General features: G+C 59.3%; 1 protein-coding gene across 8 annotated transcripts; it reads left to right on the top strand.

Moving 5' to 3' along the window:
- Window positions 1-2,394: 2,394 nt before the first annotated feature.
- On the top strand, window positions 2,395-11,471 carry LOC133236115 (uncharacterized). 8 transcript variants are annotated; one of them, XR_009732738.1, is made up of 7 exons: window positions 2,395-2,802; window positions 3,013-3,128; window positions 3,471-5,021; window positions 6,360-6,703; window positions 9,753-9,893; window positions 10,390-10,565; window positions 10,700-11,460. XR_009732738.1 is itself a non-coding variant. In XM_061397937.1 (6 exons), exons 2-6 carry the CDS (start codon window positions 6,654-6,656, stop codon window positions 10,892-10,894), a joined length of 645 nt encoding a protein of 214 aa, XP_061253921.1. In that variant the 5' UTR covers window positions 2,831-5,021; window positions 6,360-6,653; the 3' UTR covers window positions 10,895-11,442. The 8 variants fall into 8 exon arrangements, 2 of the variants coding, with proteins under 2 accessions (XP_061253921.1, XP_061253922.1); XR_009732741.1 differs by having other exon boundaries at window positions 3,013-3,630; window positions 4,171-5,021; window positions 10,700-11,458; XR_009732740.1 differs by having other exon boundaries at window positions 3,013-5,021; window positions 6,843-9,893; window positions 10,700-11,471.
- Window positions 11,472-11,785: the final 314 nt, after the last annotated feature.

Below are 11,785 nucleotides of genomic sequence, written 5' to 3' on the forward strand. Positions count from 1 at the left end.
CCCACGAAGAGGGTACTTCTCTGCCTTCCCCCTTCCTGGGAGGCCCCCAAACCTGGTGCCAGCCATGCCCAGGCTGGAGGGGGACCCCGAGGTGCAGAGCAGTCCAGATGCCACCCTGCCCCCGCCCCTGGTGTCTTTGGGCAGCAGCAGCGGCCCCTGGGCACAGGTGGGCACCATGGTGGGTCAGGGTAGGCTGGGCCCTGCGGGCAGCTCAGGCTCCTCGGCTGCTCACCTGAGCCAAGTGGCGCTAGATTTTTGGGGAGCATCTCAACCTTGGGCCCCCGCTCCCTGCTCCTCTCTTTCTGTCAAGTGAGGGTCCTGGCACCGCATGGTCCACCTCGCTCCCTGGGTTCCTGTGAACCCCAGGGAGGAAGGTCAGTGAGGCTGGGAGCAGAAACGGGCTCTGAGTCAACGCAGGCTTGAGGTCCCCTCCCTGGCCCCAGACGGTCCTTGGCCAGCTTCTGAGGATGGGCCTAGCTTGACGCTCATGAGCGGGGAAGGCAGGGATGACAAGGCCCAGGGACCTGCTGCGGGGGAAGGCCTGGGGGGCTCGTGCAGGGGGCTGGGCACAGGCCCACCCTGCAAGGGGCCAGGGGCCAGGCAGGTGTGTCCGAAAGGCTTTCGGGGAACGCTGCCGATGCATCTGTGGGTCTGACCCGAGGCCTGGGCAGCACTGAAAGCTGTCTTCCCAGGACTTACTTTGAAGTCCAGTGTTCAGGACACTGCGCTTCCACTGCAGGGGGCACAGGTTCGATCCCTGGTCTGGGGATTAAGACCCGGCCTGCCGTCCCTGGTGTGCAGACAGCGAGGGGAGGGCGGCTGCGCACCACTTGCAGGTTGGGTCCTGTACTGGGGGCTTGGCCCAGGGTGAAGGGCTCTGAGACCCCGAGAGCTGCCTTTTTCTCATATGCGCAAAGGGACCAGTCAGGGTGGCGGTGCCCTCGGCAGGTCCAAGTCGAGCTGAACGTCAGAACTTGCCAGCCGCTGCCCCTGCCCGATGTCTCTCTCCTCCACCCCTCATCTTCCGTCACCTCTCACTGTTGGTAGCTGCATATGGGCCTCTGTTTCTCTCTCTCTTACTGTGTATCTGAGGGAAACAGAGGTGAGAAACAGCCCCTGGATCCATTCTGAGGGCACATGGGGGATGGTAGGGGCTGAAAGGAAGGCAGTAGGTGGTGGTGGGGGCAGTAGGGTGGATGGAAAGGTGGGCAGGGTGAGAGGCAGGCCTGCCTGCCTGGGGAGACGGCAGGTGGGGCTCCTGGGCAGGGCCTTCGAGGAAAATGCCACCTCGAGCCCTGCGTAGAGGCAGTGGTGGTCAGGATTGCCTCTCCCCAGGCAAGGGAAGGGCAGCACCCCCTGGGTTTTTTTCCAGGTGGGAAAGCTGCTGCAGGAGCAGGGGGGAGAGGCTCTGCCAGGTGGCAGCAAAGCTCCAGCTTGACAAGCTCATGTGACTGCAGGCAGGCCCCTGACCTCCCTGAGTCTCAGTTTTCACATCCTGGAAATGGGCGAATCACAGGCTTCTCTTGCAGGCTGAGAGAAGGGCTGTTTGGCAGGGATCAAATATCAATACTGATTAAGCACCCACCACATCCTGTTCTTGGAGAAGGAAATGGTAACCCACTCCAGTACTCTTGCCTGGAAAATCCCATGAATGGAGGAGCCTGTTAGGCTACAGTCCATGGGGTCGCAAAGAATCGGACACGACTGATCGACTTCACTTCACTTCATTACATCCTGTTCTAGGCACTGGAGTAGGTGGGGGGCAAGGTGGGGGGGAGCCTTGAACAAGACGCTGATCCTCCACTATATGAGCACTTAGGATTGCTAGCAGGATGAACTGAACAGAAACTGGACCCGGGCGTGGCAGGTGCTGTGAGGAAGCTGCTGGGCAGCTGTCTCAGAGGGTGGGACAGGGAGGCCTCTCTGAGGAGGTCCTGTTAACCACAGGAAGGGAGGGCAGGGACCGCAGGGGCGTCAGGGAATGCCCCAGCCCGGGAGCAGCAGGGGCCGATGCCTTGAGGCAGGAGCAGGCCTGGAGCGTGTGAGGAACCGGAAGTAGACCTGCGTGGCCAGAGCGGGAGTGAGATCAGAAAGGAAGGAGATCACATCCTTTGTTGATTGGGTTTTGAGAGTTTGTTTTTACTTATCTTAAAAGTTTGTCTTTATTTGTCAGTGGCAGGTCTTAGCTGCAGCAGCCAGGGTCTTTAACTGCAGTTTGCAGCATCTAGTTCCCTGACCAGGGATCGAACCGCGGCCACCTGCATTGGGAGTCTTAGCCACTGGACCCACCAGGGAAGTCCCTTGAGGGGTTTAAGCTTATCAGAGCGAGTGCCCAGTGGTTAACATTTTAAAAGGCCCCCTTGGCGGCTGCATAGGGACGAGACCGTAGGGGTGAGCGGGGTGGGTTGTGGGGCGGGGGGTACCGCGCAGGAGGTTGCTGGGGTCGGGGGTGAGTTCCTCGCTGGCGGCTGCTGTAACTCGGAGGGCAGTGGGGCGGCGTTGAAATGGACCGTGAGGAGTACCGGAGCGGCTCCACCACCAGGGGGCGCCGCCGGTCCTCGGCGGTCAGCCGGGCCCTCGCCGCGCGGAATCTCTCAGCCGCATCCCGCCGCCGCCTCCGGCTGGACAGGGTCAGCCTCGGGGTGTGCAGTCGGAGGAGGGCCTGCCGGCCACCGTGGGCGACCGCGCCTCAGCAGGGCCTGTGCGCACTCAGGCCCCGCCAATGCGTCCTTGCCTCGACGGCCCCGCAATCCGATGGTGCCCCCTCCCGCGAAGGTGCGCTCCTGGGCCAGATGCCCAACGGTGGGTATTTCCATGTCCCCCTCACCCCCCACCCCCGGATCCCCGGGTCGCGGAGGGCTGGGGCTGCCTCTGCTGAAGGCAGTTCGATTTAGCCTGTCCGGAGACCAAGCAGAAACGACTGCCTCCCTGTCCTCGTGAAATCCACAGTGGGCACGTGGGGTCAGGGCAACCCTGCAGTAAAAATCAGAGCAAGATGTTGCTATAACACAGGTTTGGAAAGCAGAGGAAGGAGCTAGTGATTCCATCAGGGAGGAACCTAGAAGGCCTCAAAGAGGAGGAGGCACCGTCTGTGACTTGGGCTTGCAGGAGCAGGAGGGATTTGACAGGTGAAGTAAAGGGAAAGGGCATGCCTGCCAGGGGGACCCGCCGGGGATGGGGGGAGTGTCCAGTCGGCACCGGGGCCCCACTGTCTGCCTCTCTGATCCAGACGGAACCACCCTGGTCTCCCCTCTCCCAGGTCTCCCTTGGTGAGTCTGCCCATATGTGAACTCGGTCCTTGGCTCCCTGCCGATTGTCTCTCTGTACACGGGCAATATCGTGCCTTGGCTGGGCCCTGATCACAGCCACACTTCCCGAGCCCCTCACAGCTGCTGCCCCCAGATCGTCCCTGCTCCTTCTCACAGCCCTGCCCATCCTATACAGCTCGACTCTGGCACCTCCTCTTCTAGGGCCCTCACAGCTCCCTGGCTATGGAACTAATGGGATCCACGTGTTTCCCTGCTCCCCCCTCCCCTGGACAGACACATCGTGAAGGCAGGCTTCCGGGAGCTTTGTCCCCAGGTCTGGGTGCCCAGCACCGTGGCTGGCAAAGAGCGGGCTCAGCACAAGGTACCAGGCTGGGCAAGAGAGGGAGGGCAGCGGCACGAGGGCCTCGAGGACAGAGCCGCAGCTGTAGGGCCGGGTTACACAGGGCCGTGGCACCAACCTCAGCGGCTTGCTGTGCATCCTCAGGGCGGTGGGAGCCGTCGAGGGCCATAGAGTGGGGAGCGGCTCTGTCGTGGCATCTAGGATGAGGCGTGCGGTGGAGGAGGCAGGGGCAGTTAGGGGCTGTTACACTTGTAGGGAGAGGTGCGGGGCTGAGCTGGGACAGAGGCGGGCGGGGCGGCTGGGAGACCCTCCGGCAGTGCTTCTCACCCGGGGCTATTCCATCTGCCCAGGGACATTCGACATTTTTCATTTGTCACAGCGTGGGACGGGGTGCTGCCAGCATCTCATGGTGGAGACCTCCCTAGTATCAGTGTGTGCTCATCTTTAATGAAGATTATTGGGAAGAGTGAATGGGCTAATACATATTCATTGTTTCAAAGAGTGGCTGATATGTCTTAAGCACTAGGTAACATGGGTTACTGTTGCTTTTTCCTTTTTTAGCCACACTGTGCGGCTTGCAGAATCTTATTTCCCAGATCAGGTCAGAGATTGAACCTGGGCCCCAGCAGTGAAAGCGCTGAGTCCTAACCGCTGGACTTTCAGTGAATTCCTGAGCTACTGTTATTTTAAAACATAAACGCTTAAAAAATACTAAAAAAAAAAAAAATTAAACAGTTAAAAAAACAACTAAACAGTTAATGTTAATAATAAACAATTCCTCTGTTGAAAGCCCTACACTGCCTCTCCATCGCCCAAGTGAGAGCCAAGTCCTCCCACGGCCGCTTGCCGTCTGGGCCCTCTGTCTCCAGCCTCGCCGGCCGCCCTCCTGCTGTCTCCCGCGCTCCGGCAGGCAGGCTCTGCTATTTCCTGCCCTCTGGCCTGGCGGCCCCTGCTGTCTCCCTGTGCTGTTTCCTGCGCAGGCGCAGGCGCAGCCCGCTCCTGCCTCAAGGCCTTCGCACTTGCTGTTCCCGCTGCAACGCCGGCTTTGCTCCTAGGAATTTGCACGACTCACTTCTTTACCTACTTGACGTCTTTCCTTTGCTGTCACCTTGTTAATCACCCCGTATAAAGAAAAACCATCTCTCTCTTCCACGCCACTCCCTCTCTGAGCCCCTCCCCTGCTTCACTTATCTTCAGACCGCTTCCGTCATCTGACATATCATGTGTTTAGTTTGTTTATGCGCTGTGGCCTCTCAACTGGAGCGTGAGCTTCCCGAGGGCAGGCGCTGCGGGCGGTTTTGTTTGCTGCTCTGTCCCCAGGGTCTAGAGCCTTACCAGTACCTTCCAAGCACCCTTACACAGTGCTTAAATGAATGAACGGAGTGAACGCAAAGCCCCTCCAGGACTGAGAGGTAGGACGGGAATGGAGAGAAGGTAGGACTGTGAAGGGGAAGGGGGCGCCCGAACGCATTTCTGGAAGGGCCAAGGTCCTGGCACCGCCTGGAGCGTGGAGCCGGCGCATCCGCCCTCCCCAGACCTCCCGCCCCAGCCTGCTGGCTGGGACCCTCCTGTTGGCAGTGCCCTGCCCTACCCGCCAGGCCCCGAACATGCCACCCCCAGTCTGGGCGAGTGACCAGGCCTGAACAAAGTGTCCTTTCCCCTTTGATAAGCTGCCTCCTTCCAGGGGCACTCAGGCCAGGATACGTCCTGCTGCTCAGGAAGTGCCTGAAGGCCTGGGTGGGCCCCTGGAGTGGGCACTGGCTGCTGCAGCAGCCACCCTGCCCAGAGGCCCAGCAGAGGAGCGAGGGCAGTAGCCGGGGGAACCCCTGCCCACAGCCAGCCCCAGCACGCACCTGCGCCTTCTTCCTTCAGCGGAAGCCTCTTGAGAGCCTTTTGGGTACACAGCTGTGAGCAGGGGGCCCTGGTGGGCACCGGCGAGGGAGGGCAGAGGCTGGTGACAGGCTTTGTCACACGTGGGGTGCTGGCCTGCCTGGGCCACTTTGCCCTGGGGACTGTGGGGCAGGCGGGGTGCTGGGGGGCATTTTACTTCTTGGCTCAGGGAGGAGCTGGAGATGATGTGTTTATCTGGCTTCCCTGGCCCCCCACGCCCCCTCCCCCCGTCTCTGCAGGTCTTTCCGTGGTTGACTGTGCCACCAGGAAGCTGTCCATGGCTTCTGATGATTGTCACCCTCTTCTTGAGAGCCCTGAACCCCGAGACCCCAGGATCTGACTCCCAGCCCACAGGCTTCGTTCTCGCTCAGCCCCTCCCCCTGAAGCCCTGTCCTCCCCGTGGTGCTGCCTTGACTTCCCCGTCAGCCCTGCAGAACCCAGGTCCTCAGGGAGGGGTGGAGCACAGTTTCTTCCAGGGAGGGGACTAACCCTCCCCCCTCCAGCCGCATGCACGCATCCTCGTGGGCACACACACTCGCACTCAAACACCCCCGGGCCCGTGCACCACCACCCACACACACCTCTCCAGGTTGCTCACCCATCCTGGGGCTCAGGGCCCAAGGGCTCCTTGGCCTTCACTGTCACAGACGGGCCGGATGGAGCTGAGGCAGGTGCAGAGGCCCAGGCCCTACACTCTCAGAGCCCCAGTCTGAATCTGTAGGATGGATGCTGCCTCAAAGTCTCCTAGTGTCCCCCGGGCCTGTAACCTGTGAGATCCCAGGTAGCACAGGGAGAGGGACCTGTTCTGAGATGTCACCTGAGCTCAATCTAAAACATGGCCCCTTTGGCTCTCTTCCCAGGGAGAGGGGAACTGTGTCCTTCTCCCCTTGGTTCTGAAGGGCCATGACTGCCTCCATCATCAGGTACCGTGGGAGTGACGCTCTGTGACTGCTGAGGCTGAGTTAGAGAAGACCACCCAGGTTCCACCTCTTCCCTCTGGGATAAAGCAGCCCCCCTGTAAGAAGTCAGAAGCCACGTGGACGGGGTCCCATCTGCAGCTCAGGGGCGCTCCCCCTGCTGGCCGTGCCGGGAACAGCCGTCGTGCACCACCAGCCCACGAGCCTTGTGATGACTCCAGCCCCAGCTGGCATCTGATGGCAATCACACGGCAGACCCCCAGCAAGACCCACCTTCAGGAAGCCAGGTACTTCCCGAATCCCTGACTCACAGAACTTTGAGCAAAATGAAATGGCCGTTGTTTCACACGACCAGGTTTTGGAGAATTTGTTAGGTAGCAATAGTCATTAGAACATTGTGCCCAAATATTTCTCTTCTTCCCTTAGTCCTCTCCCCAGCTTGTCTCTCAGGCTGAACCTGCTTGGACTGGACTCAGAGCCCTCAGAGATGGCGGCCTGGGGTCTGAGAATGCAGGGGGAGCTGGGTCAGGCTACCCACCCTCCCTCCTGTACCTGATGGCAGTGATCTGCCAAGATCTGATTGTGAGCCTCCGGGCGGCACCTCCACCGGGTCCCTCCTGTTTGGCCAGGACAAGGGCTTCCCTTGTGGCTCAGATGGTAAAGAATCTGCCTGCAATGCGGGAGACATGGGTTTGATCCCTGGGTTGGGAAGATCCCCCAAAGGAGGGCATGGCAACCCACTCCAGTATTCTTGCCTGGAGAATCCCCATGGACTGAGGGGGATTCAGAGCTCCCATGGAATCTGCGGGCTACAGTCCATGGGGTCGCAAAGAGTCGGACACAACTGAGCGACTGAGCACATTCACATACACAGAGTGTTCTTGATGCCTATCTCTGTGCCCAGCTGGCTCTCAACCAGGCTCAGCCCTCAGCCTGTGGCACGCCTGTCTCCAAGGCTTGGCCTCCTGTCCCTGTCTGTTAACTGAACAAGGCAGGAGCCTTGGATGGTCCGTCAGCAGGGCTCAGAGCTACAGGAAACGGGCCTGGCATGTAGTTGGGGTTTGAGGCCAGCGGGGGTGAGAAGGGCACATCAGAGACTGACCCGGCTCCCCGAGCTCCCCAGCAGGGCTGGGCTCCACAGTGGGAGCTGGTCGACATCACCGCCATGCCTGCCTCTGTCCCTTCCCTGCCTCGCCTCTCCCGTCCTCTATTGGGGTTCACTCTGGTCACCTCTATGTATGTGTGTGCCCTTGAATCTTTGTGTCCTGGGGAACCCAAACCAAGACTGAGATGTCCAGGTGAGGCCTCACTGAACTTACAGAGTTAACATGATGGGGAGCCAATAAGAGAGCATATGAAATAAAGTCAGCAATGACAGCCTGCCTCTGTTAAGCGCCCTCTCTGTGCCAGGGACTGGTTGCAGGGCCTTATGTCTGTTACCTCACTGAACGCTCACCACCCTCCTCTGTTGTTTGGTGCTTCATCATTTCCCTTGGCAGGTAAGCAATCAGATTTAGGGATGTCATTTGTTCCAGGTAAAGAGCTAGGAAACGGCAGGTTGGCCTGGAGAGCTGGGGCTCTGATTAGCAGTGGTCCCTGTGGGCAGCCCCGCAGAGGGCAGAGGTCCTGGGCAAGAAGTGGGGCATTTAAACTTAACCTTGAAGGACGAACAGATGTTGGGAATATGGGGAATCCTGGAAGAGGCCTCGAGCCTCAGTTTCCTTGCTGTCAAGTGGACATAAGGACCATAGCTTTCTTAGGGCCATTTGAAGGCGACATGAGCTGACAGAGACAGAGGGGGACCGCAGTACGTGTTCAGTGAGTGCTCATTCTTTCTGCTGCTGTACGGGACCGGTGTTTGCTGCAGGTATGGGCCTGGCTGCAGGTCTGAACAGGTTCCGGAGGCAAGCTTCCAGCTCCCACTCCAGCACTCGGGCCCAGAGGGGAGGAAGCTGGAGGAGCCAGAGGAAGTGGATTAGTCCGGAACCCCTGAATTTGGATTCTCACTCAGGCAGCCTAGCATATTCCTCCTTTAAAGGACCCTACCTTCTCTGGTTCCCAATTCTCGAATCTCCCATTCCTTACAACCTGGAAGTCGTCTCTGCTGTCTGACCTCTTTCCCTCCTGCTGTGCATTTTGTCTGTTGGGACAAGGGGGAACTAATGAATCATGGTGGTTGGCGCTGAAATCTGCTGGAATTAGGGTAGGTGCAGCCTGTGTGTGGCCCGCAGACGGTGGTGCCCAGAGGCAACCTGGCCCTGGTGCGGAGGCCCGCCTGGCCCAGGATGGAGGGAGCCAGGCCGGGCCCCTGGAAGGTGGAGTCGGAGGAAAGAACTAGGTGGCAGCCGGAGGTGGAGGCTGGAGGCACAGGCCTTAGTGGAGTCCCTGTCCCAACTGCAAGGGTCCCCCCCTCCCCCGCCCCCGGCTACCACTGAGGAGGGGTTTGGGGCAAGGTCTGCAAGGGCAGAGAAGCCGCCCTCTGCCTGGAATCTCTGAGAACAGAGTCTTTCCAGGCTCCCTCTCTGGGGCCCTCTGCAGCCTGAAGATGGAACCGTGGGCTCCGGGGCCAGGCCAGCCTGAGTGCAAGCCCAAATTCTGTCACTTGCTAGCTGTGTGACTTTCGGTGGATCTCTTCACCTCCCTGAACTTTCTTCATCTGAAAAACGGAGACACTTTAGTGGCTGTGCAACCTTTACCAAACTCTTCAGTAACAGAATTTCCCTTCCCTGTCCATCAGCTATTTGTCTCCTTAGCTACGGTGAGCCGCAGCCTCCTCACCTATAAAAGGAGGATGGCAGGCTAAGAAGGAAATGGCAACCCACTCCAGTCTTCTTGCTTGGAGAATCCCATGGACAGAGAAGCCTGAAGGTCTACAGTTCATGGGGTCGCGGAGTCGGAATCCACCGACGGGCTAACACGCACACACAAGCTTAAGTGCGCTAGTGCACCCAGAGCGCCACCTAGGGGTGGACGCGAGGGGTCAGCAGTGGGTGGTGGTTTTTGTTTCTCTTTCTGCCCGGCGCACCCTGCCCCTGCCGCCCCTGCTCCTCCTGCTCCAAGAGCCTGGCCTTGGGGGGCCTTCCTCTCTGCGCCCCCAGCCAACCCTGGACAAGGGCTGAGGGCTGGCTGAGGTGCTGGGGACACTCCTGGGAGTGGCTACGTTTACAAAGAGGGTGTAGAACAACAACAGGGCCAGGCTGAGAGGGAGCTGCTGGGCTTGGTTCTGCCAGCCCCAGCCCTTTGTCTGCTGGGGGTCAGGGGCTGGGCGGGAGCCGGGCGCCTGGTGACCAGGCTTCTCAGGCCCTCAGGGGGCTCTCACTCTCCTGCCCTGTGCAGGGCCCTGCACGCAGCACAGATTTCATCAGTGCTTGTTGGGTCCCGGACTCAACCCTCCTCACCGGAAAGCTGCTCCGAAGGCCCGAGGCTGGGCTTATTCACTGCCAACCAGGAGACTGGCTGCCAACGCAGGAGATGCAGGTTTGACCCCTGGGTCGGGAGATTCCCCTAGAGGAGGGCGTGGCGACCCACTCCAGTATTCTTGCCTGGAGAATCCCATGCACAGAGGAGCCTGGGGGGCTACAGTCCATGGGGTCGAAAAGAGTCGGACACGATTGAGTGTGTGCGGGCACAGACCAGGAGACCCTCTTCCAGGGAGAAGCCTGCCCAGCGTCAATGGTCCAAACCCGGGGGGTTTCTGCAGCGTCGGGCCCTCAGCCTCAGGACTGCCTTTGGAGGTTCTGTATCTGGGTGGGAGTTGGGGCTGCCCTTCCTTGAGTCTCGGGCAGGCCCAGGAGCTGGATGGGGGCTGGGAGGAAGAGGCTGATGGCTGGGCCTGGAATCCCTCCTCTCCCCTGCCCCAGCCCCCGGCCGCTCTCCATCTGGCCAGCAGCTCCCCCGCTGCCCCAGGACAAGGGCCCCAGTGTCTGCACCCTTCCTGGGCAAACAGCAAGCCTTTCTCTCCCTCTCCCCCTAGAGCGGAGTGCCTCGACCATGACCTCTCCCCGCCCCCTCCAGAGGGCATGGCACGCCCCTTGCTGCGCGACCTCTTCTGAATGCTCCAGAGACAAAGGCTGGCAAGCCGGGTGCAGGAGGGGGTCCTGTCTGCCAGGTTCAGCCCTCAGCCGGCCCCCAGGCCTCCGTCCTGCCAAGGTGGGTGTGGGGCGCAGCTGGAGGCAGGGCCCAACCCAGGTGGACTTGACATCACCCCACTGTCTCCTGCCAGACAAAGGCTGCTCCTGCCTGGGGCTGGTCCCAGGAGGGTTTTCACACTGCTTTCTCTACAGGCTCACCGCGTTGACATGAGCTCACTCCTCCAGACCTGCTTACCTTGCTGGCAGGTGGAGCGTAAGGGCCTGGACAGTTTCCCCTCACACGGCAGGGCCCCCTCCCCGAGCCTGGAAAGACGCAGAACTGCCAGAGGCCTCCCTCTTCTCCCGGGCTCCTGCCAAGGTCCTGACCCGGGCACCGAAATAGGGTAACCTCAGAGGGTAACGGGGAGCTATAATCAGACAGCCTCCCCTGGAGCCTCCACCACCCTCCAGTTCTGACTCAGAATGATAGGGAGCGAGTGCAGCCCAGCCCTGCACCCCTTACTTCCTCCTTCTGGCCAGTGGCTACTCAACAGCTGATTATTCTACTGGGGAGAGGACATGGAAGTCTGCTTTGTGGATAAAATCTTCTGTCTTATAAACGTCTCTCCTCCTAAAAATTCATGTTGATATGGTGTGTGTGCGTGCTCAGTCGCTTCAGACGTGTCTGACTCTGTGTGCGACCTGTGGACTGTGGCCCGCCAGGCTCCTCTGTCCATGGGATTCTCCACGCAAGAATACTGGACTGGGTTGCTGTGCCCTCCTCCAGGGGATCTTCCTGACCCAGGGATCAAACCCACATCTATTACATCTCCTGCATTGGCAGGAGTGTTCTTCACCACTAATGCCTCCTGGGAAGCCTTAATGTATGGCAGAAACCACCGATTAAAAATAAATACATTTAAAAAAAAAGTCCCTTTTTTGGTCATCCTATTAAACAAAATTCCCCTATTAGGTTGTCATTTCTTTAGAGTTATTGGTATTTATTGAGAACCCTGAGGACTATGCCAACAAGAACAATTATAGAGATATTTGCTGCTTGAGCTAAATGTTTTACAAAGTAGTTACTTATGTTATCAACAGATACTCTCCATTCATCGCCCCGCTCTGGATCCACTGTCCGCTGTTCCGTGCTTGCTCTGTGTGCTGAGTGGCTGGCCTCTGTGGCCTGAGTTACCCAGGATCCCTTGTCCTCTGAGCCAGCGGGAGGCACTGGAAAGAGACCAGAGCACTGGAAGGGGGAGAAGGTCAATGATTGATCCATTGGCCGCTTTCCAGGCC

Source organism: Bos javanicus, chromosome 23 (assembly GCF_032452875.1).
Source record: "Bos javanicus breed banteng chromosome 23, ARS-OSU_banteng_1.0, whole genome shotgun sequence".
Classification (NCBI taxonomy): Eukaryota; Metazoa; Chordata; class Mammalia; order Artiodactyla; family Bovidae; genus Bos; species Bos javanicus.